General features: G+C 36.2%; 1 protein-coding gene across 1 annotated transcript in view; it reads right to left on the bottom strand.

Annotated features, from left to right (window-relative positions):
* LOC136837876 (DE-cadherin-like) overlaps nucleotides 1-16,411 on the bottom strand; it is an 86,469-nt gene extending 70,058 nt beyond the window's left edge. The window contains 4 exon segments of the mRNA XM_067102761.1: nucleotides 991-1,159; nucleotides 7,526-7,583; nucleotides 7,713-7,757; nucleotides 16,287-16,411. Of these exon segments, the coding sequence (XP_066958862.1) occupies nucleotides 991-1,159; nucleotides 7,526-7,583; nucleotides 7,713-7,757; nucleotides 16,287-16,411 (397 nt within the window).
* Nucleotides 16,412-23,344: the final 6,933 nt, after the last annotated feature.

Genomic DNA, 23,344 nt, shown 5'->3' with positions numbered 1-23,344 from the left:
GTTTCAGCTAGTGGTCGAAGGGACGCTGCTAAGAACCTTAAGTATTGCCTACAGTGCACCGCTTGTGATACGGCAATGGACTACTACTTAAGTGTTATCTTTACCAAATTCTTCATGGGTTGCATTGAAGCTATTATCAGTGATAACTATATAGAAGAAAAGACATTAGGTCCATAACAAGAGACAGTAATGGGCTTTATTTGGTAAACAAGGTTCAAATTACAGTATACGACATTACTGAGTGGATCTTTTCTTATACTACCATGAAATATCTTAAGAACTTTATCGGATTTCCAGATTAATGCTCTTTACAACAGAAAAGATCATAAGTCTAAAAGGGTTATATATATATAAGAGCGTGGAGGAGAAGAGAAGAGAAAGAGAAGAGAAGAGAAGAGAAGAGAAGAGAAGAGAAGAGAAGAGTTATAGTTAGTTATAAATGATTTGTTTAACCAGACCTCTGAACTCTTTTAGAGAAGAGAAGGCCACAGATCAGACGGAAGGAAAATGTTTTCCAAACTTTTTTTTTAATCCCACTTTCAGTCTTTCAGTACTTTTCTTATGTAGTCTTTATTTGACTGTTGAATAGTATTTTTTTAGATGTCCTCTGCAGTAGTTCATTCATACTGGATCATCTCGAAAGGAAAAATTCTTTTTACGAAAAATAATACTTGATTTAAATAGTGTTTTCAATGTATGCATCACGACTATCGAGAATATTTTTCTTTTATTTATGTCAATATCTTCATTATATAGTAAAATAAACAATACCAATGAGACCAACCCGAGCATCCATTCCATGAGAGAGAGAGAGAGAGAGAGAGAGAAAGAGAGAGAGAGAGAGAGAGAGAGAGAGAGAGAGAGAGAGAGAGAGAGAGAGAGAGAGAGCTCAACAATGACATCAACGCCAACCCCATTATAGACTAACCTTTGTACTTAGCGCTGAGAGAGAGAGAGAGAGAGATCAAAACCATCCCATCATAGACTAACCTTTGTACTCAGCGCTGATTCTCAGCAAATAATAGCCTTTGCTTTGCTCGTAGTCGAGAGGTCTCGTATTGTAAATTACTCCGCTCGTGTCGATGCCGAAATTGTCTTCGTCACTCACTCGGAAATCGATGTCGGAAGCCACGAAGACGAGTGGAGACGCCAGGCTTACCTTCAGTCAAACAAACAGAATCTGATTAGATGGGAGCATCCTTTTTGTGGTGGGTTTCTTGAGAGAAGCGAAGAGCTTCTTTCCCATTACCTTCTGTTACTTCTTTGGAATGAACACCATATTATTTGGATGCTTGAATTTCAGTGTGGTGGGCCTCTTCCAAGTGAACAGGGTTCAACTTCTGAATAATAATAATAATAATAATAATAATAATAATAATAATAATAATAATAATAATAATAATAATAATAATAATAATACAATGAAAGAGAAACCATTAAGATTCTTGTTTACTGGTAAATATTTACCAGTAAACAAGTTATACACAAGAATCTTGTGGGTTTCATCTTCTGAAGAAAAAGAAAGAAGTTTTTGTTTGGTTAATAATAATAATAATAATAATAATAATAATAATAATAATAATAATAATAATAATAATAATAAATGTAGGGCAAATCATTAATAACTTTTCTCAGTATATACAGGTATCAGAATGTGGTCACCCAACTCTTATCATATGACCTGCTTGTATGATCATTTATTATCATTCACTGATCAAAAATCTTATTGGGACAGTTAAGGTTCATGCTACTTATGGCCTATTAATGGACATGACTGCAACTGACGGTGGTCAGTTTAAAATACAAAAAATTTTTATACCAAGGAAACATGTCTTCAGGGCAATGTCCATTCAAGAGGTAGAAATATCTTTTTAGGCAAGTCCAATTAAGTTTGACATTTGGAGAATCTTTCTGTTTTGAGCCTATAATTTTGGATTATTAAATCAGGTTTCTCTGCAATCATAGGAAAAATTGCATGTAATTGAACAAGGTGACAAATGTACCAGAACTGTAGCAATATAGAAAAGCATTACAAACACACACACAAACACATATATATAATATATATATATATATATATATATATATATATATATATATATATATATATATATATATATATATATATATATATATACATATATAAATATATATATAATATATATGTATTATATATATATACAAAGGCTTCAATCAAATTCAAATTTCTCCAGTTCCCTCAACCGACTTTAAAATTTTGAGAGAACTCCTTCTCGACTTTTAAACCTTTCGAACGAAATGAAAGCAATTGGGAAGTAACAACCTCTTATGTATTACTCTTAGGTGGTACAAAAGGGAGAAAAGGAGAGAAAACAGAGTGGTCCTAGAAGAAGACTTCATTCAAGAAAATGGTTAAGTAGAAGACTTCTACTTTCGTAATATTATTTTGGTTTATGGAACGTCAACTTCCCACAGTTTTTGTCATTTTTTCAATATTTTGTATACAAATATCCACTTCTGAAAAAAATACTATTAGTCAGTTAAGATTAATGGCAAACTATCTGTATAGAAGTCAAACAGTTATTATAAGTTTTTCATATATTTTGTATATCAATTCCACATAAGTCCAACAATTTTTATAATTTATTGAAAAAATACTATTAGTCAGTCAATGAAAAACTATCTATATTCGTACGTACGTCCGACAATTTTTTTTATATTTTGTTTCTATTGTAAATATGCACCTCTGACAAAAAAGACTATATGTCAGATAAGATTAATTATAAACTATCTATATACAAGTCCATCAGCTTTTTCATAATTTTTGTTTTTATATTTTGTATATAAATGTCGACATCTGAGAAAAAAGCCCATAAGTCAGATAAGATTAATGATAAACTATCTATTCCTAAGTCCAACAGTTTTATCATTTTTAATATGATTTGTATCTAAATGACTACATCTCACAAAAACTATTAGGCAGATAACCTAATGAAACTCTATCTCTACGGAAGGCCCACAGTCTTTTTTTTTTTTTTTTTATATTTGTGTATAAACGCCAACATCTGAGAAAAAGACTATTAGTCAAGTAAGATTAATGTAAAACTATCTATGTATAAGACCAGCAGTTTTTATTTTTTCTTGCAAATTTTGTATGTAAATATATCCACCTCTGGGAAAGACCATTAGTCAAGTAAGATTAATGGAAAACTACTTATGTATAAGAACTATGATTTGTATTTCTTTTTGTACATTTTATATACAACAAGACTATTAGTCAGATAAAATTAATAGAAAGCTATCTATATATAAGTCAACAATTTTGCATTTTTTGCATATTTTGTATATAAATGTCCACCTCTGAGAAAAGACAATTAGATAAGATTAATGAAACTCAATATATATATATATATATATATATATATATATATATATATATATATATATATATATATATATATATATAAAAAAATTCCACTGACAGTGCATCTTTCTGTTAGTCCAAAAGCTCTACATATAATATGAAAAAATGTATAACATTTATTATAGGACATTTTAATGTAACATTTCTCATCTTCTACAATTTTGAAATATACGTAAGCTTTTATCTATTTTTATGTAAAAGCAAAAAGAATTGTAATTCAGGAAATGTGTTCGTATATTTCAGTCTGGTCAAAGTCAAATAGACTGGAATATTTTTTGTGTTTACACGATACAGCAAGGGAGATGTGTATAAAACTGCTGTTTCAGAATTGGAAAAGTATTGGCAAGTGTACTCCACTTATTTTATGTCTGTCTCGTGTTCTATTCGAATGTTTACCTCTTCCATTCATCTAAACGTTTGAATGAAAAGACAATAAAGCACGCAAATGCCTCCTTGAGAGAGAGAGAGAGAGAGAGAGAGAGAGAGAGAGAGAGAGAGAGAGAGAGAGAGAGAGAGAGAGAAGAACTGTTCACTAGAGCTAGGGTGTTGAAAAAAGTAATAACTAATATAAGGACTCTGATGCTACACACAGGTATGGTAACAGAGAGAGAGAGAGAGAGAGAGAGAGAGAGAGAGAGAGAGAGAGAGAGAGAGAGAGAGAGAGAGCTGTCTACCCCTGTTTATAATGATAATGCTTCAAACAATTATGGTAATTTATCAGCTGCACCAGCTCTTACTTTTCATTTTTCAATAACTATACGACTACATTTTTTCATTATAATTTAAGAGCTGGGTCAACAGACTTTGACCGAGGTACTCGGGAAACAACTCACGATTTTCAATCATTAATGCACGACAGAGCGACGGGGAGGAATATTACCATTCACCGTCCCCCCGAGCAATTGGCAACGGTATATTTAGTCAGTTTAAAAGGAGGTGATAAAGTGATTTATAACAACTAAAACATGCGTGACCGCAATCGTACAAGAATCAGAAAGCACTTGCAAGTGCAATTATAATTTACGACATTTGGAGAATCTGATAATAATAATAATAATAATAATAATAATAATAATAATAATAATAATAAAAATAATAATAATAATAATAACTGAAATTAAATGACTATTCACAAGATCAATACATTGAAATTTTTACGAGTATGTCTATATATGTATAACATATATATATATATATATATATATATATATATATATATATATATATATATATATATATATATATATATATATATATATATATATATATATATATACAGAAGGCTTCAATCAAATTCAAATTTCTCCAGTTCCCTCAACCGACTTTAAAATTTTGAGAGAACTCCTATCGACTTTTAAACCTTTCGCGTCATGAAAGCAATTGGGAAGTAACAACCTCTTATGTATTACTCTTAGGTGGTACAAAAGGGAGAAAAGGAGAGAAAACAGTCAGTGGTCCTAGAAGAAGACTTCATTCAAGAAAATGGTTAAGTAGAAGACTTCTACTTTCGTAATATTATTTTGGTTTATGGAACGTCCAACTTCCCACAGTTTTTGTCATTTTTTTTCAATATTTTGTATACAAATATCCACTTCTGAAAAAAATACTATTAGTCAGTTAAGATTAATGGCAAACTATCTGTATAGAAGTCAAACAGTTATTATAAGTTTTTCATATATTTTGTATATCAATTCCACCTCTACGAAAAATACTATTAGTCAGTCAATGAAAAACTATCTATATTCGTACGTACGTCCGACAATTTTTTGTATCTTTTTGTATATTTTGTTTCTAGGTTGGGAAGATAAATATGCACCTATCTGACAAAAATTTTTTTTTTTATATTTTGACTATATGACAAAAAGACTATATGTCAGATAAGATTAATTATAAACTATCTATATACAAGTCCATCAGCTTTTCATAATTTTGTTTTTATATTTTGTATATAAATGTCGACATCTGAGAAAAAAAAGCCCATAAGTCAGATAAGATTAATGATAAACTATCTATTCCTAAGTCCAACAGTTTTTATCATTTTTTAATATGATTTGTATCTAAATGACTACATCTCACAAAAAACTATAGGCAGATAACCTAATGAAACTCTATCTCTACGTAAGGCCCACAGTCTTTTTTTTTTTTTTTTTATATTTGTGTATAAACGCCAACATCTGAGAAAAAGACTATTAGTCAAGTAAGATTAATGTAAAACTATCTATGTATAAGACCAGCAGTTTTTATTTTTTCTTGCAAATTTTGTATGTAAATATATCCACCTCTGGGAAAGACCATTAGTCAAGTAAGATTAATGGAAAACTACTTATGTATAAGAACTATGATTTGTATTTCTTTTTTTGTACATTTTATATACAACAAGACTATTAGTCAGATAAAATTAATAGAAAGCTATCTATATATAAGTCAACAATTTTGCATTTTTTGCATATTTTGTATATAAATGTCCACCTCTGAGAAAAAGACAATTAGATAAGATTAATGAAACTCAATATATATATATATATATATATATATATATATATATATATATATATATATATATATATATATATATATATATATATATATATATATATATATATTCACACTGACAGTGCATCTTTCGTTAGTCCAAAAGCTCTACATATAATATGAAAAAAATGTATAACATTTATTATAGGACATTTTTAATGTAACATTTCTCATCTTCTACAATTTTGAAATATACGTAAGCTTTTATCTATTTTTATGTAAAAGCAAAAAAATTGTAATTCAGGAAATGTGTTCGTATATTTCGTCTGGTCAAAGTCAAATAGACTGGAATATTTTCAGTTTACACGATACAGCAAGGGAGATGTGTATAAAACTGCTGTTTCAGAATTGGAAAAGTATTGACAAGTGTACTCGGTACTTATTTTATGTCTGTCTCGTGTTCTATTCGAATGTTTACACTTCCATTCATCTAAACGTTTGAATGAAAAGACAATAAAGCACGCAAATGCCTCCTTGAGAGAGAGAGAGAGAGAGAGAGAGAGAGAGAGAGAGAGAGAGAGAGAGAACTGTTCACTAGAGCTAGGGTGTTGAAAAAAAGTAATAACTAACATAAGGACTCTGATGCTACACACAGGTATGGTAACAGAGAGAGAGAGAGAGAGAGAGAGAGAGAGAGAGAGAGAGAGAGAGAGAGAGAGAGAGAGAGCTGTCTACCCCTGTTTATGTGATAATGCTTCAAACAATTATGGTAATTTATCAGCTGCACCAGCTCTTACTTTTCATATTTTTCAATAACTATACGACTACATTTTTTCATTATAATTTAAGAGCTGGGTCAACAGACTTTTGACCGAGGTACTCGGGAAACAACTCACGATTTTCAATCATTAATGCACGACAGAGCGACGGGGAGGAATATAACCTTATTCACCGTCCCCTGAGCAATTGGCAACGGTATATTTAGCAGATTTAAAAGGAGGTGATAAAGTGATGTTACCAACAACTACTTTGCGTGACCGCATCGTACAACGAATCAGGAGCACTTGGTGTCCTTTTACTTATAATGTGTACGACACTTCGGAGTGATGATAATAATAATAATAATAATAATAATAATAATAATAATAATAATAATAATAATAATAATAATAATAATAATAACTGAAATTAAATGACTATTCACAAGATCAATACCGTATGAAATTTTTACGAGTATGTCTATATATGTATACGCACACGCATATATATATATATATATATATATATATATATATATATATATATATATATATATATATATATATATATATATATATATATATATATATATATATATATATATATGTGTGTGTGTGTGTGTGTGTGTGTGTGTGTGTGTGTATGTATGTATGTATGTATGTATTATGTATGTATGTATGTATGTATTATGTATGTATGTATGTATACCTGAGTCACGAAAATATGGAACGTAAAGAATATAAATTATAAATAAAGGCAATACCACGAAGGCATGTGAAACTACGGAGTGGTGTTAGGCCTTTCGTCTTGTGTATGCATACATATAAGGTGCAACGTAGAATACAGAAACCAAAATGTCAGTGATATATCAAAGCCTTTCCTCTCGCTCACCCCGAGAGGTTTTCCTTTCCAAACCATAAGACGCACTCGCTTAGGATCAACGTCGGCGCTGGAGAGGCGAGGAGAGAAACACGAAGCGTGCAATAAATACTTTCTACCTACACTCTTCGACTCTCATATAAAAAAAAATGTCTGGAAAAATATAAGGAGATGGCAGGAAAAGATACGACTGACTTACCGCACGTTGGAAGTAGACATAAGAAGTCGGTCGAGAGCAAAAACACTGCGAGGTGATGATTGAAAGGAATGGAATATAGAGTTTAGGCCAAAGGCCAAGCGCTGGGACCTACGATGAGGTCATTGAGCGCTGAAAGGGAAATTGAGACTAAAAATGTTTTGAAGTTGTAACAGGAAGAAAAGCTCGCACTCTCACTGTGAAGCAACTGTCAGGAGAGGATGGAAAGTCAGACGGAAGAAAAACAATATGAATGGATGTACAGTTAAAAGAATGATAAGGGTTGCAGTTAGGGGCCGAAGGAACGCTGAAAACAACCTTAAGTGATGCCTACAGTGCAACGTGAGAGGTACTGATCTCATACTGGGCAAAGCGATGACGGCAATAAGAGAAAATAAAAAAAAGAATGAGTAAATAAACTGATGCTGATAAATGAAAGAAACAGATAATGCACAAAATACATCAAAGGTTCCATATGTGACCATGAAAGCAGTCTTTGCTAAATAGGTGCTTGTGCTGAAGTTGAGGCACTGAAGAAAGAGGCTACGAGAAGCACTTTTCTGACTATGAAGAAGTGACCATTTATTATTTTACTTCGATTCACTGACTCCAGAATAAAACGTCTCTTGTCTGCTTCATTTTTTCTAAGTGTTCAAGACAGTCAAATGCTGATTAGATATTTGTTAGTTCTATCACACATTAATAGCCTGGGACGAACATCTTAACCTTTAAAGGACTGTAAACAAATGCACTCTGAATCTAAAAATAGTCTAAATATCCCGAGACATAGATGAAACCTTCAGCAATCGTGGCAGACGCGACTGTGTGATTTAGCTCCCGAGGTCCTTTATTCCTCACACCGCAGACTGTGGTTCAGTCTCCCTGAGGATGTCGTGCAATTGGAACTACTGCCCTAAAACAGTTCTCCTATTTGAATAATTTACTTACATTTTATATATTTATTTATTAATTTGTTAATTTAATGTTTCTTTTCTAATAACTGATCTCTTCTTTCTATATTTCCTATTACCTTCTGTTACCACTTCCAAACGAACACCATGTTCTTTGGAAGTTTGAATTTTAAGTCTATGGCCAATGTGGGCTTGTTCCATGTGCAGGGTTCATGTTCTGAATAATAATAATAATAATAATAATAATAATAATAATAATAATAATAATAATAATAATAATAATAATAATAATAATTGGAACGTTTAACTTCCTTACTGTGAAATGGAGTTTACAACCAAGCTAACCACAGATTCCAGCCTAAAAGTAAAGCTAAAATATTTCGAAGGCTTAACTTAGATCTTCGACATAGTTTGCATGCACCACTTGCTAGGTATATAATAATCCTAAGCTGATCAAATTACTCAGAATTGGAACTGGAATGTAAAATTTAGGCCAAAGGCCAAGCGCTGGGACCTATGAGGTCATTCAGCGCTGAATGGGACACGGAGAGTAAAAACGTTTAAAGGTGTGACAGGAGGAAAGCCTCGCAGTTTCACTATGCAAAAAGAGAATATGAACGGAGTTACAGTAAAAGGAATGAAAGGGGTTGTAGCTAGGGGATGAAGGGACGCTGCAAAGAACCTTAAGTAATGCCTACAGTGCACTGTGTGAGGTGCACAGACGGCACTAACCCCCCTAGGGAGACGAGCACTACTTACTAATAATAAAAACATCATTGCGAAGTAGGATATTAACAGTGCATTATCAAAATGAGGTCGCTACCTCATCCATGTATCAATTTCCTATTCACATATGACAGCTGATGGTTCAGGGATGACTCGGCATTGAAGTGGCATCAAGCAGACTGAACTAGCATTCATTTTCTTATTTGTTTGTTATGCTTCTATGTCTGCTTTTATCAGCTTACGTTTTATCTTGGAGAAAACAAATTTCCTCAAAAAGTTTGATGAATCTTCTGTAATTTCGTAACTAGTGAAGTTGCAATTGATTTATTATCATTACAGAATCCTTCCATTTCTTTTTGCAACAATATTCAGACAGGTCAGTCTGTGACTGAGTTCTTATGCAATGTTAAGAAGGGGTTCTACTTGAAGAATCTTATCCAGAATATTACCTATGAGATTTCGTTCATTAACCACAAGTCCTCAGAAAATGGAGTGTTTCCAAAATGGGTTTGGAATCATTTTAGGAGATAAATATTCACAGCTGAAGCCAAAGGTTAATACCTTTCTCGGTATTTTGCGCTATGTGAAAATGACTAGAGTTTCGTTCACTAACCACAACAAATCCTAAAACAATGGAGTGTTTCCAAAATGGGCGTGGAATCATTTTAGGGGATAGATATCCCTATATATCTTTCTCGGTATTTTGCGTTGTGTGATATTGACTAAAGTAGCTGAGATATAGCTGAGAACATAGAATTACCAGAACTTCATCTGCACTGTCTTACAAAAGACTTAGAGAGAAATGAAGGCTTTTAGTCCCGGGCCGTGGAAATGGGGGGATGCGTTTCACATGAAAATATAGGTATTACATCCCACGCGTTTAAGAATACAAAGCGGGATGAAACGGCATTCAGTGCAACTGAATAAAAAATAACACAATTTTTTTAAGTGATTTGTATTTTTCCTAACATACAAACTCTCGATCTTTACATATGGGTCTTTACATATGAGATTAACTTTCCCATATGTAAAGATCTCAGGTTTGTATGTTAGGGAAAATACAAATTACTTAAAAAATTTGTCATTTGTAGTTTAGGGTTTGTGCTTGTTTGTTTGTTTTGTGTGTGAGTTTTTGTCACATACCTAGTAATATTTTTTTACATCTACAAACTTTATTATCGATATCGCCGAAGAGTAAACGAGAGAAAGGGCGTGAGGGCTAAATGGATATTGGGACGAAAGGGGCCAGTTGATGAGTCATGCTTCTCCCTCCCCTCTGACGGGGGAAGTCGAGAAGAGGGTTGATGGCTCTGGGGAAATTTCTCTTGAGGGGGAATTGGACTCAGCAGAGAGGAAAAAATAAAAAGAGTCAGGCTTTTGAAACCCAAAGGAATTGTTGAGCTCTTGTTTGAATTGAAGACGACGAGGCTACTTAGTTATTAATAAGAAAATTAACTTTCTTAAAAGTTTTAATGCTTAGTTTTGGCGTTAAAGGAGAGGGCCACTTATAGTTACCTGTTTGTACTTGACAAAATTATGACAGGAGTTAATGCACTATGTTCTTCATGGAATATATATTGATGTGAGAAACCTTAGTATAAATAGTTCTCCTCCCCACAGCCGCCAGGAGACCTGCACCGAGCGACCCCCATAGCGAACGAGCGAATAAAAATTCCGCATCTGAGGTTCGAAATTCTTCCATTCATCCCCAGCACTGCAATGCCGCTCGCACGCAAGACGAGCCCCGAACATCAACATGGGAGAGAAGGCTCTGCCCGGGATTACCTGCCCCGGGCAGCCAATCATAATTCAACACCAATCAAGACACCCCTATAATCACTGACCCAAGCGCCTTGTTTCTCCAGATCTTTCTCAACCACGTCCAGAGGATGACCAACGAGATGGTCGAAACATGTCGACGGCACCACAACCTGAAGTAAAAGAACCTGATTCCAGACCACGAAGGAATCCACGGATTTCTGATTGAATATTTCAGTAAAAGACTTCCCGCATTCCACACACTATCCTTTTCCAATATGAATATTAGCCAGTTGCTGACCAACATCGCTGAGCCTGAAAAGCGAATTATAAGGAACATGGAAAAGATTCTGTATAAGATAAATTCGCATAGTACAGCCATCCTTTTCATTATTATTATTATTATTATTATTATTATTATTATTATTATTATTATTATTATTATTATTATTATTATTATTATTATTATTTATTATTATTATTCAATTACCGCAGTTAAAAAGGTAAGTATACCTTAGTTTAACCAGACCACTGAGCTGATTAACAGGTCTCCCAGGGCTGGCCTGAAGAATTAGATTTATTTTACGTGGCTAAGAACCAATTGGTTACCTAGCAACGGGACCTACAGATTATTGTGGAATCCGAACCACATTAGATATAGCGAGAAATGAATTTCTATCACCAGAAGTAAAATCCTCTTACTCTTCATTGGCCGGTCGGAGATTCGAACGCGGGGCCAGCAGAGTGCTAGCTGAGAACGGTACCCACCCTCCCAATGAGGAACTAAATTACCGCAGTGATATTTTCTACATCTGCTGCCAATATTGCTGACAGTGGTATTTTCTACATCTGCTGACAATATTGCTGCAATTTCTGCTAAATTTACTACAATTAGCCAAATTTTCTCAGATCTGCCAAATGAAAAATCAAACCAATTTGCTCCTTTAAACAACATCTTAAAATTTAAAACTTTATATTTTTCTTTATATTCAACTTTACCAATTTCTCTATGGGGCTGAGGTTTCCTATCAGCTTTCAGCCATAAAGTTTCAAACTTTATCTTCTTCTTTGTCTTCAGTCTTGCCCATTTTTCTTTCAAACTTTTTCTTCTTCTTTGTTTTGGGGTTGCTGTTTCCTCTCAGCTTTTAGTCATAAAGTTTCAAACTTTGTCTTCTTCTTTGTCTTCAGTCTTGCCCATTTTCTAGTTGATGTTGCTGTTTCCTCTCGGCTTTTAGTCATAAAGTTTCAAACTTTGTCTTCCTCTTTGTCTTCAGTCTTGCCCATTTTCTATTTGGGGTTGCTGTTTCCTCTCAGTTTTTAGTCATAAAGTTTCAAACTTTGTCTTCTTCTTTGTCTCCAGTCTTGCCCATTTTCTATTTGGGGTTGCTGTTTCCTCTCAGCTTTTAGTCATAAAGTTTCAAACTTTGTCTTCTTCTTTGTCTTCAATCTTGCCCATTTTCTATTTGGGGTTGCTGTTTCCTCTCAGCTTTTAGTCATAAAGTTTCAAACTTTGTCTTCTTCTTTGTCTTCAATCTTGCCCATTTTCTATTTGGGGTTGCTGTTTTCCTCTCAGCTTTAAGTCATAAAGTTTCAAACTTTGTCTTCTTTTTGTCTTCAATCTTGCCCATTTTCTATTTGGGGTTGCTGTTTCCTCTCAGCTTTTAGTCATAAAGTTTCAAACTTTGTCTTCTTCTTTGTCTTCAGTCTTGCCCATTTTCTATTTGGGGTTGCTGTTTCCTCTCAGCTTTTAGTCATAAAGTTTCAAACTTTGTCTTCTTCTTTGTCTTCAGTCTTGCCCATTTTCTATTTGGGGTTGCTGTTTCCTCTCAGCTTTAAGTCATAAAGTTTCAAACTTTGTCTTCTTTTTGTCTTCAATCTTGCCCATTTTCTATTTGGGGTTGCTGTTTCCTCTCAGCTTTAAGTCATAAAGTTTCAAACTTTGTCTTCTTTGTCTTCAATCTTGCCCATTTTCTATTTGGGGTTGCTGTTTCCTCTCAGCTTTAAGTCATAAAGTTTCAAACTTTGTCTTCTTCTTTGTCTTCAGTCTTGCCCATTTTCTATTTGGGGTTGCTGTTTCCTCTCAGCTTTTAGTCATAAAGTTTCAAACTTTGTCTTCTTCTTTGTCTTCAGTCTTGCCCATTTTCTATTTGGGGTTGCTGTTTCCTCTCAGCTTTTAGTCATAAAGTTTCAAACTTTGTCTGCTTCTTTGTCTTCAGTCTTGCCCATTTTCTATTTGGGGTTGCTGTTTCCTCTCAGCTTTTAGTCATAAAGTTTCAAACTTTGTCTTCTTTGTCTTCAGTCTTGCCCATTTTCTATTTGGGGTTGCTGTTTCCTCTCAGCTTTTAGTCATAAAGTTTCAAACTTGGTCTTCTTCTTTGTCTTCAATCTTGCCCATTTTCTATTTGGGGTTGCTGTTTCCTCTCAGCTTTTAGTCATAAAGTTTCAAACTTTGTCTTCTTCTTTGTCTTCAATCTTGCCCATTTTCTATTTGGGGTTGCTGTTTCCTCTCAGCTTTAAGTCATAAAGTTTCAAACTTTGTCTTCTTTGTCTTCAATCTTGCCCATTTTCTATTTGGGGTTGCTGTTTCCTCTCAGCTTTTAGTCATAAAGTTTCAAACTTTGTCTTCTTCTTTGTCTTCAGTCTTGCTCATTTTCTATTTGGGGTTGCTGTTTCCTCTCAGCTTTTAGTCATAAAGTTTCAAACTTTGTCTTCTTCTTTGTCTTCAGTCTTGCCCATTTTCTATTTGGGGTTGCTGTTTCCTCTCAGCTTTAAGTCATAAAGTTTCAAACTTTGTCTTCTTTGTCTTCAATCTTGCCCATTTTCTATTTGGGGTTGCTGTTTCCTCTCAGCTTTTAGTCATAAAGTTTCAAACTTTGTCTTCTTCTTTGTCTTCAGTCTTGCTCATTTTCTATTTGGGGTTGCTGTTTTCTCTCAGCTTTTAGTCATAAAGTTTCAAACTTTGTCTTCTTCTTTGTCTTCAATCTTGCCCATTTTCTATTTGGGGTTGCTGTTTCCTCCTCAGCTTTTAGATAAAGTTTCAAACTTTGTCTTCTTCTTTGTCTTCAGTCTTGCTCATTTTCTATTTGGGGTTGCTGTTTTCTCTCAGCTTTTAGTCATAAAGTTTCAAACTTTGTCTTCTTCTTTGTCTTCAGTCTTGCCCATTTTCTATTTGGGATTGCTGTTTTCTCTCAGCTTTTAGTCATAAAGTTTCAAACTTTGTCTTCTTCTTTGTCTTCAATCTTGCCCATTTTCTATTTGGGGTTGCTGTTTCCTCTCAGCTTTAAGTCATAAAGTTTCAAACTTTGTCTTCTTCTTTGTCTTCAGTCTTGCTCATTTTCTATTTGGGGTTGCTGTTTTCTCTCAGCTTTTAGTCATAAAGTTTCAAACTTTGTCTTCTTCTTTGTCTTCAGTCTTGCCCATTTTCTATTTGGGGTTGTTGTTTCCTCTCAGCTTTTAGTCATAAAGTTTCAAACTTTGTCTTCTTCTTTGTCTTCAGTCTTGCTCATTTTCTATTTGGGGTTGCTGCTTCCTCTCAGCTTTAAGTCATAAAGTTTCAAACTTTGTCTTCTTTGTCTTCAATCTTGCCCATTTTCTATTTGGGGTTGCTGTTTCCTCTCAGCTTTTAGTCATAAAGTTTCAAACTTTGTCTTCTTCTTTGTCTTCAGTCTTGCTCATTTTCTATTTGGGGTTGCTGTTTTCTCTCAGCTTTTAGTCATAAAGTTTCAAACTTTGTCTTCTTCTTTGTCTTCAGTCTTGCTCATTTTCTATTTGGGGTTGCTGTTTTCTCTCAGCTTTTAGTCATAAAGTTTCAAACTTTGTCTTCTTCTTTGTCTTCAGTCTTGCCCATTTTCTATTTGGGGTTGCTGTTTCCTCTCAGCTTTTAGTCATAAAGTTTCAAACTTTGTCTTCTTCTTTGTCTTCAGTCTTGCTCATTTTCTATTTATTGCTGTTTTCTCTCAGCTTTTAGTCATAAAGTTTCAAACTTTGTCTTCTTTGTCTTCAGTCTTGCTCATTTTCTATTTGGGGTTGCTGTTTTCTCTCAGCTTTTAGTCATAAAGTTTCAAACTTTGTCTTCTTATGTCTTCAGCTTTGCCCATTTTCTCTATGGTGTTGCTGTATCTTATGAGCCTTCATTCATAAAGCTTCAAACTATATGACCCAGTCATTTAACATATAATAACTTGTTCTCTAATAAGATAAACATGTTTTCGTGCAAGGCAGGACCATCAATTATGTCGGAGTAAACAGCTGACAATGAATGGGTCCATTACAGGAAAAGAAATTAGCAGATGATTGCAGCGTGTCCGGAACTAACTGAGTAAATAAAACGCCAGTTGCTAATAATGGATCTCAAGACACAATTATTCTCGCTGTTGCTCGTATTTCTTCAGTGAGAAATTCCGGAAAAGACATTGATTCTGGATATACATGGGATGTGCTCTGTGCTATTCTGACTTTTTGTTCAGGTATATTTACGGATTCCTCTAATAGTTATATAAAAAACAGACTTTTTTGTTTATAGCTTTTAAAGTGAGCTCTAGCATGATATGTTACCTTTAATACGTAAACTCTCTCTCTATATATATATATATATATATATATATATATATATATATATATGTGTGTGTGTGTGTGTGTGTGTGTGTGTGTGTGTGTGTGTGTGTGTGTGTGTGTGTACAGTTAGCACAGGACAGAATGTGGCGCTTTGAGTTAAGTCGAGGCCCTATGCATCACCATGGGTGCCACATGAAATGATTGATATATATATATATATATATATATATATATATATATATATATATATATATATATATATATATATATATATATATATATATATATATATGTATGTATATATATATATATTGTCAAGATATCCTCCCTCATGTAGACACCAGCGCATAATTAATTTTGAAATGCAGTTTGTTGTTCCTTTGACTGTTGGGGCCGAGGAAAATTGGCGGACGACAGGCGGAAAACAGACATAGTTTGAACCAGATCGGAGCTGTTAGCATCAGTAGGTAGCAAATAGGCCTCCCTTCCCCCCTCAATCGTTCGATCAGGGGAACAATGGGACCCCCTTTTCACCCCCATCACGTGATGTGGGAGTAGTTAGCGCTTGGGAAGGTTAATATGGGCTTATTAGTGCTAGTGGCCAGGTAGGACCTTAATCTTTAAGTACTTAACCTTTAAGGACTCTTTCCCTCTGTCTTCGTTGCTGGCTGTTGAGGACCCAGCAAGCTGCGCTGCTTGGAAGATGCTTAGAGACTTCCTTGGCTCCGTTCTGAGCGCATGTATGGCGTTCATCTCTGCTCCAGCTGGCTGAATTATTTCTGACGAACGGCCGATCGATTGTTGGCGCCTACAATTGTTAGTCCAGGTTCGTGCATTGCAAATAGTCAGTAAGCCAGCCCTTTCCCTTCTCCCTGACCCCCTTAAATTTCCCATTCCTTTAAACTTTAACTCCTTCCTCCACAAAGCAATTTTCCTTTGTTAAGAGTCCTGCTTCAGCCTCCCGTAACTTGCCCCATAACGTGCCTTGAATTCTAGTAAAAGATCCAATGATAAATATCCAGTTGTCCCTTCCCCAGTGCAACTTAAGGGCAACTTAGTCTAAGTAACACAAGTGTTGAAGTTTTCTCTTTGTGTGACGGCGAGCACGTGTTCATTGCACCTGGGCCCGAATCCATTAATATTCAAAGACTGTGATTACGTGATTCCTTATCATTATCTGCTGGCCTATGCAGTGTTTAATGTTTAAGAACGTGCATTGTGTAATATTTTATAGGGAGATTCCATTTCTTTCAGTGTGTGCCGTGCTAATCCATAACCTCTCTTACAGGGGAGATATCATCTGCTCCGTTGCAATCTGTGTCCGCTAAGGCTGACTGCCATCCAAACTGCGAAACCCATTCCTGGTCGCAGTCCGATTACTAAATTCCGTTGTTGGCCCAACAGCACATTTACATTACTGATTCCATCATCCTGGAGTTCATACCATTGCAGTATAATTAACTGAGACAATTTAATGTAATCTTGGCCTAACCGAGTTACTATTATAACGGGAACAATTGTACTGTACATTGGCCCCTTCTTAGTTAGCTTACTTGTTTGCCAATTACTGCATTATTGCTCACTGTATATAATTAATGAGCGTGCCAATTGGTTACCATTTTGCATTCTGTTTTGTCTCCTTGCCTAACTGCTTAATCTCTGTAAATAAACCCCTTTTAATTGAAAAAAAGTCTAATTTCAAATGGCGACCATAATCATTTAAGTGTAAATTCTAGGAAAATCTAAGGTAAGTTTTCAAATAACTTTTCCTTTGTTCATAACTTGGGCTCACTTGGTTCCTTTGGTAGTAATAATTTGTAATTTGTTCCAATTCTCTCCTCAACCAAGATCCCAGTTTATGACAATATATATATATATATATATATATATATATATATATATATATATATATATATATATATATATATATATATATATATATATATATATATATATATATATATATATATATATATATATATATATATATATATATATATATATATATATATATATATATATATATATATATATATATAATATATATATATATATATATATATATATATATATATATATATATATATATATATATATATATATATATATATATATATATACATATATATATACATATATATATAATATATATATATATATATATATATATATATATATATATATATATATATATATATATATATATATATATATATATATATATATATATATATATATATATATATATATATATATACTATATATATATATATATATATATATATATATATATATATATATATATATATATATATATATATATATATATATATATATATATATATATATATATATATATATATATATATATATATATATATATATATATATATATATATATATATATATATATATATATATATATATATATATATATATATATATATATATATATATATATATATATATATATATATATATATATATATATATATATATATATATTATATATATATATATATATATATATATATATATATATATATATATATATATATATATATATATATATATATATATATATATATATATATATATATATATATATATATATATATATATATATATATATATATATATATATATATATATATATATATATATATATATATATATATATATATATATATATATATATATATATATATATATATATATATATATATATTGTTATGATATACATTCCTCCCTCCTATTTAGCTGCTATCTAGCTAACTTATAGAGAGAATTATAATTTCAGTTAGCTTATAGCTGGAGCCAATATGGCAGAACTCAGTTGTTTTTCACTCATTTGGACAGAGAACGCATGCTTCCACGGCCTACAGGAAATGCCCAAGCAGGGTAGACAATGGGTCTCCCTCTTAAAACCCCCCTTAAAGATCATACGATGCGGGAACAACACCTAAAACCCCGTCTCCCCCCATTGCCTGAGATGGGGTAGCAATTAGTGTTCAGGAAGCCCAATAGGCGTATCGAACTTAGGGGATGCCCTAGGGTTTTATTCTGTAAGGCCTTAGTCCTAAGGTCTCCTTTTCTCTGTGATTTTGCTGGTGTATGACTCCTTGCAGGTATGTTGGCCAGAACTGACATACCCCCAACGAAGCCATGTTGGGGAAAACAGAAGCTCACTCCTTGGTCTGATCTCTTCTGCACCGGACGTTCTATATTTCTCTGCTCCGCTGGTGTGGCGATCGTCGACGGACAGCCAATCCGATTGTTAGGCACCAACAATGGTCATAAAAGGAGGGAAACGTGGCACAATCGCAATTCCATGCTTCCATACCCCGCCTGCCACCCAAATAATTCCTGGTCGTAGTTTGGAGAAGTTTTCCGTTGTGGCCAACTGTTCTTATGAAGTATTCCTCCATCTTGGAACACCATCATCGCATTACTATTTCACGTAATCAGGGCAGACTGAATGTGATTATTATCATTGAAATGATTATTGCAGATTGGCCCCACTTTTATCCACTTGCTTGTTGCCAATTCATGTCAGTATTGTTACTGTGTCCTATTCTGAATCTGCCCCTCAGTGATGGTGTATTGTGTCTAAATGTTGATTGGCTAATGTTGATTTTTAAGTTGTTGGAAATAAATCACTGTAAATTGGCAAAAGAATTCTAAATTCCAATATGGCGACCTTCCACCTTAAATTATAACTCCAGGAAAATTCTGAGGTAAGTCTTCAATTAAATCCCCTTTTGTTTACAAACTGGACTCCCTTGGTTTCGTGGCAGCATCAATTATAATTTTGTGTGTAAATTCTTATCAAACCACGTCCAGTCTGTAACAGTGATGACCAAAATCCAGGATATAGTCAAAATAGCTAAATTAGCTTTGCTATTAAGCTAAACTAGAAAAACCAGGAATATATGAAATCGATTATCTTATTCACGATAACTGTTTCATTTTAAAAGCACAGGAAGCGATCGTAGCCGACGTCTTTTGGTAAACAGTGTGTGTGCATGTCCTAATATTAAGGAAATAAGGGTAATATTAATATTTCTTTTTAAAACGCAACAATTCTTGTAGCATTAAAAGCGTTCATAACAAGGGAACGCATAGGGTTCTTATATTAGCGAAACAGAGAGGAAGGTGCGAAATGTCCGCCCCGCAAAATTTCTAGAGCGTAGGACAGTGTCGGAGTTGTCGACGAGTACTAAGGATTTAGGAAGTGGTAGCTAGGGAATTTTGCATGTGTGAGCTTAGGACCAGTAACTAGGAGGTTATTTCGGAATAGTTATGGCAAAGAAAATGTACATTTCTTGGTTAGTGATAAATTTTGAAATAACGATTAGTTTATGGGAATCCATATAGCGATATCTGGCATTTATACGGCCAGCCAGACAAAGTTGTGTTGAAAGCGCGCATGCGTCAACCTGTCCCAGTGTTGGAAGGAAAACAGTTCCCAGCGTAGTTATTTAACCCCCCAGTGCATATTAAAGTATTAACGTAAAATAAAGACAGTGCTGACATTCGAAGTTAAATAATTCATTTCACATTTTAAAACCTGCATTTAGCAAGAAAGTGCAGTCTGTTTTTGTTTTTTCCTTTTTCGCCACCCATCCAATTCCAAGTTAGTTTCTCGATCAGCTGTTTCAAATTTCTGTAATATTCGTTTCCTCACAACGTTCGTTCAAGGAACGAACCTCCTCCTTGTGTGCTTAATGAAAATCGAGAAACGTCGTGAAACAATTTGAAACACCCTCGGGTACCATACTCTAAGTTCCTATGAGAGCAAGCAGTACCAATTCCATAATATCCTTACTTACCTTCTGCTCAGGCAGAGTACCTCACCTTTAGTGCCAATTCATGCACTGACATTTTGCATTGCTCCACGGAGCGCACCGCCACCACAGTGCCGCCCAACCAAAGCAACCTCTTATACATCATTGCACCTGTATTGAAGAAACAGGGTGCCATACAACTGGTGTTTCCACCCATAAGGACCGCAGCTCCTTCAGGAACACCCCATTAACAGTGCATCTGCCCATAAGGACCATAGAGCCCTCAGGAGCACTCCATTTACCAGCATATCCGCCCATAAGGACTCAGACTTCCTTCAGGAACGCTTTCCCCTAGGGTGACCCTCGCAAGGCACACTCCTCCACAGTGCCACCTCATCCAAAGGTGCCACTCATTGAAGTGCTACTAGTCTAAGGACACTTCCTCATCGTCACAAACCTTTTCCTTCGGGAACACCCACGTACCTCACTCAGCACCCATTCCCATCAGCAACATGTCAACCGAGGAGCACCAATACTTCAGGAATATAGGGAAGGAGGACAGTCTTTCCGGCCAGGCCCTTCAAAGGTTTGTAAAGGAACAGATCGCTGAGAAGAGAAAGTATGAAGAAGAACAAAGGCAGCAAGAAGCAGAAAAAGAAGAGCAGAGAAGGCAGCAAGAAGCCAAGCAGCGGAGAGAAGAAGCAAAAAGAGAAGAGCGGAGAAGACAGCAAGAAACAGAAAGAGAAGAGCGGAGAAGGCAGCAAGAAGCCAAGCAGCGGAGAGAAGAAGAAGAAAGAGAAGAAAGACGAAGACAGCATGAACTAGCCCTCAAAGACCGGGAGCTCGAGTTGGAGAGAGCCAAGAAGGACAGCGCAGAAGCTTTAGCAGCACAGCAAGCCTCTAGCCCCACTCCATCGGCCACAAATACTTCTCTGTTGACAGTCAATAACCTTGTGGGAAAGTGGACTGAATACGAGCCGGAACAATGGCTCGAAGAGATCGAATTTCTCTTCTAGACCTATGACGTCAGCCTGGCTGAGAGGGCCTTACTGCTTACCAAGCACCTAGACGGGAAGACTAAGGCTGCTTACCGAACCCTGGAAAGAGATCAACGAGGGGACATGGCTGCCGTCCGTGAGGCCATCGCTAAGGCGTATGAAATCACCCTTGAGAGGTGGAGACAAAGATTCAGAGGTATGGCTAAGAATGTCGGCTGGTCCTGGACGGAATGGGCTTGTAACAAAACCCAAGTAGGGACCCACTGGCTAGAGTCTATGCGGTGCGACACCTTTGAAGATTTGTTCAACCGGACCGTGCTGGAGGATCTCTTCCAGTGTGCGCCCGGGCCACTGGCTGTGTATCTTAATGATAAGCAGCCAGCCACCCTCAAGGAAGCCTGCCGCTTAGCTGATGCCTGGGAGACATACGACACTTCCCATGGCACCTTGCAGCGCAAAATAGTGCCACCCGGACACCTCTCAGGCCTCAATCGCTCACGGAACGGCCCGCCTAACAAACCTTCGTGTCCCATCTGTAAAAGGTATGGCCATGCCGAAGCAGATTGCCGCTATAAGGATGGCAATCAGCAAGGCAACGTCTCTTGGCAGCCTACCAGCAACCGTCAGTCTTCCTCTCCACCTAATTCAACACCGGCTTCCCAGCACACCGTCACTGCCGGGAGATCAACATATCACCGTGGCCCCTGCCAAGACTGTGGAGCTTCAGGACACTCTTCTGCTGGGTATCCTGCATGCCCTAAACATGTCGTCATGCCCAGGCACATGAACATGATCAGTGCCACCGCCTCCTTAGTTGAGCCGCCAGAGAGAACTCACCCTGAGAAGGTCTGGACACAGTCCGTCTCAGAGGCTTCTCTGGATGGTTCCAGCCCCCCAGTGCACCTGCCAACTACTGCCGACACTGGCTCAGACATTAGTCTGATCGATCGGGCCCAGGTGCCCGCCAGTGCCACACTAGAGGAGCACACCAAGTGGACCGTGACCTGGGTGGACGAACAGTCCCTGACCGTCCCCACAGTTGACCTCAGGATGATTACCCCTTGGAGCGATAAGGTGCATCGTCTTGGCATTGTCAAGCGTATTAGGCACGGAGTGGAGTTCCTGCTTGGTCGAGACATCCTCTGGGGATGTCCCACCCCCAAAACCACTCTGTTGCCTGACTGCTTCCGCCAGCACCTCCAGCACCACATCTTTAGATAGGGACACAGCCTCTGTGACAGTTGTGCCCCCGTCCGCCGATACTAATCAACCACGGTCTAGGCCTAGTCTGCGGGTCTTGCTACCAGACGGCCACCCAAGAATTACTCCCTCATTCAAAAGGGAACGAGCAAATTACGGCTGCAGGCCCTGCAACTTAAGGGGTCACTCTGAAAGATGGGCAAGGTGCCCCAGTAGGCTAGCCACAGCGGGCAATTCCACTGAACCGAGAGGCCCAATCCTCTCACTAAGACGGGAATCGCTGTCCACATTCATGCCAGGGACTCCTAGGGGTCTCGATCCCCCGGGTCCCCCTTCAGCTTTGTCTGACATTAATTCACTGCCAGTGCCCCTTGCCAGCACGGGTCAGTGCCAAGCTCCATCCATCTTGGCGGGATGCTCCCTGCCAAGCATACTTCCTGAGCCTGGCCCTGAGTCAGTGCCAGTGCCGGGCCCCAACCATGACTTGGATCCTCCTACGGGAGATCCCCCAAATCTCACCACTGTGATCATCGCACAGTGCGAACCTCCGACCCCTGGCGTTTCTTCTTCCCACACTCTTCCACCTGCTGAGGACGACCCTCTGGCAGGCCTGCACATTACCTCTTTTCTGGTCGACCAGGAGCTGTCCGGCCAGGATGCAGACGCTGGTTCCCTTCCCATGACGGTTGTCGCAGCAGCCA

Source organism: Macrobrachium rosenbergii, unplaced genomic scaffold (genome assembly GCF_040412425.1).
Source record: "Macrobrachium rosenbergii isolate ZJJX-2024 unplaced genomic scaffold, ASM4041242v1 13875, whole genome shotgun sequence".
In the NCBI taxonomy this organism is placed as follows: Eukaryota; Metazoa; Arthropoda; class Malacostraca; order Decapoda; family Palaemonidae; genus Macrobrachium; species Macrobrachium rosenbergii.
Note: the sequence above shows the minus strand (reverse complement) of the source record. Positions and strands in the feature narration are given on the sequence as shown.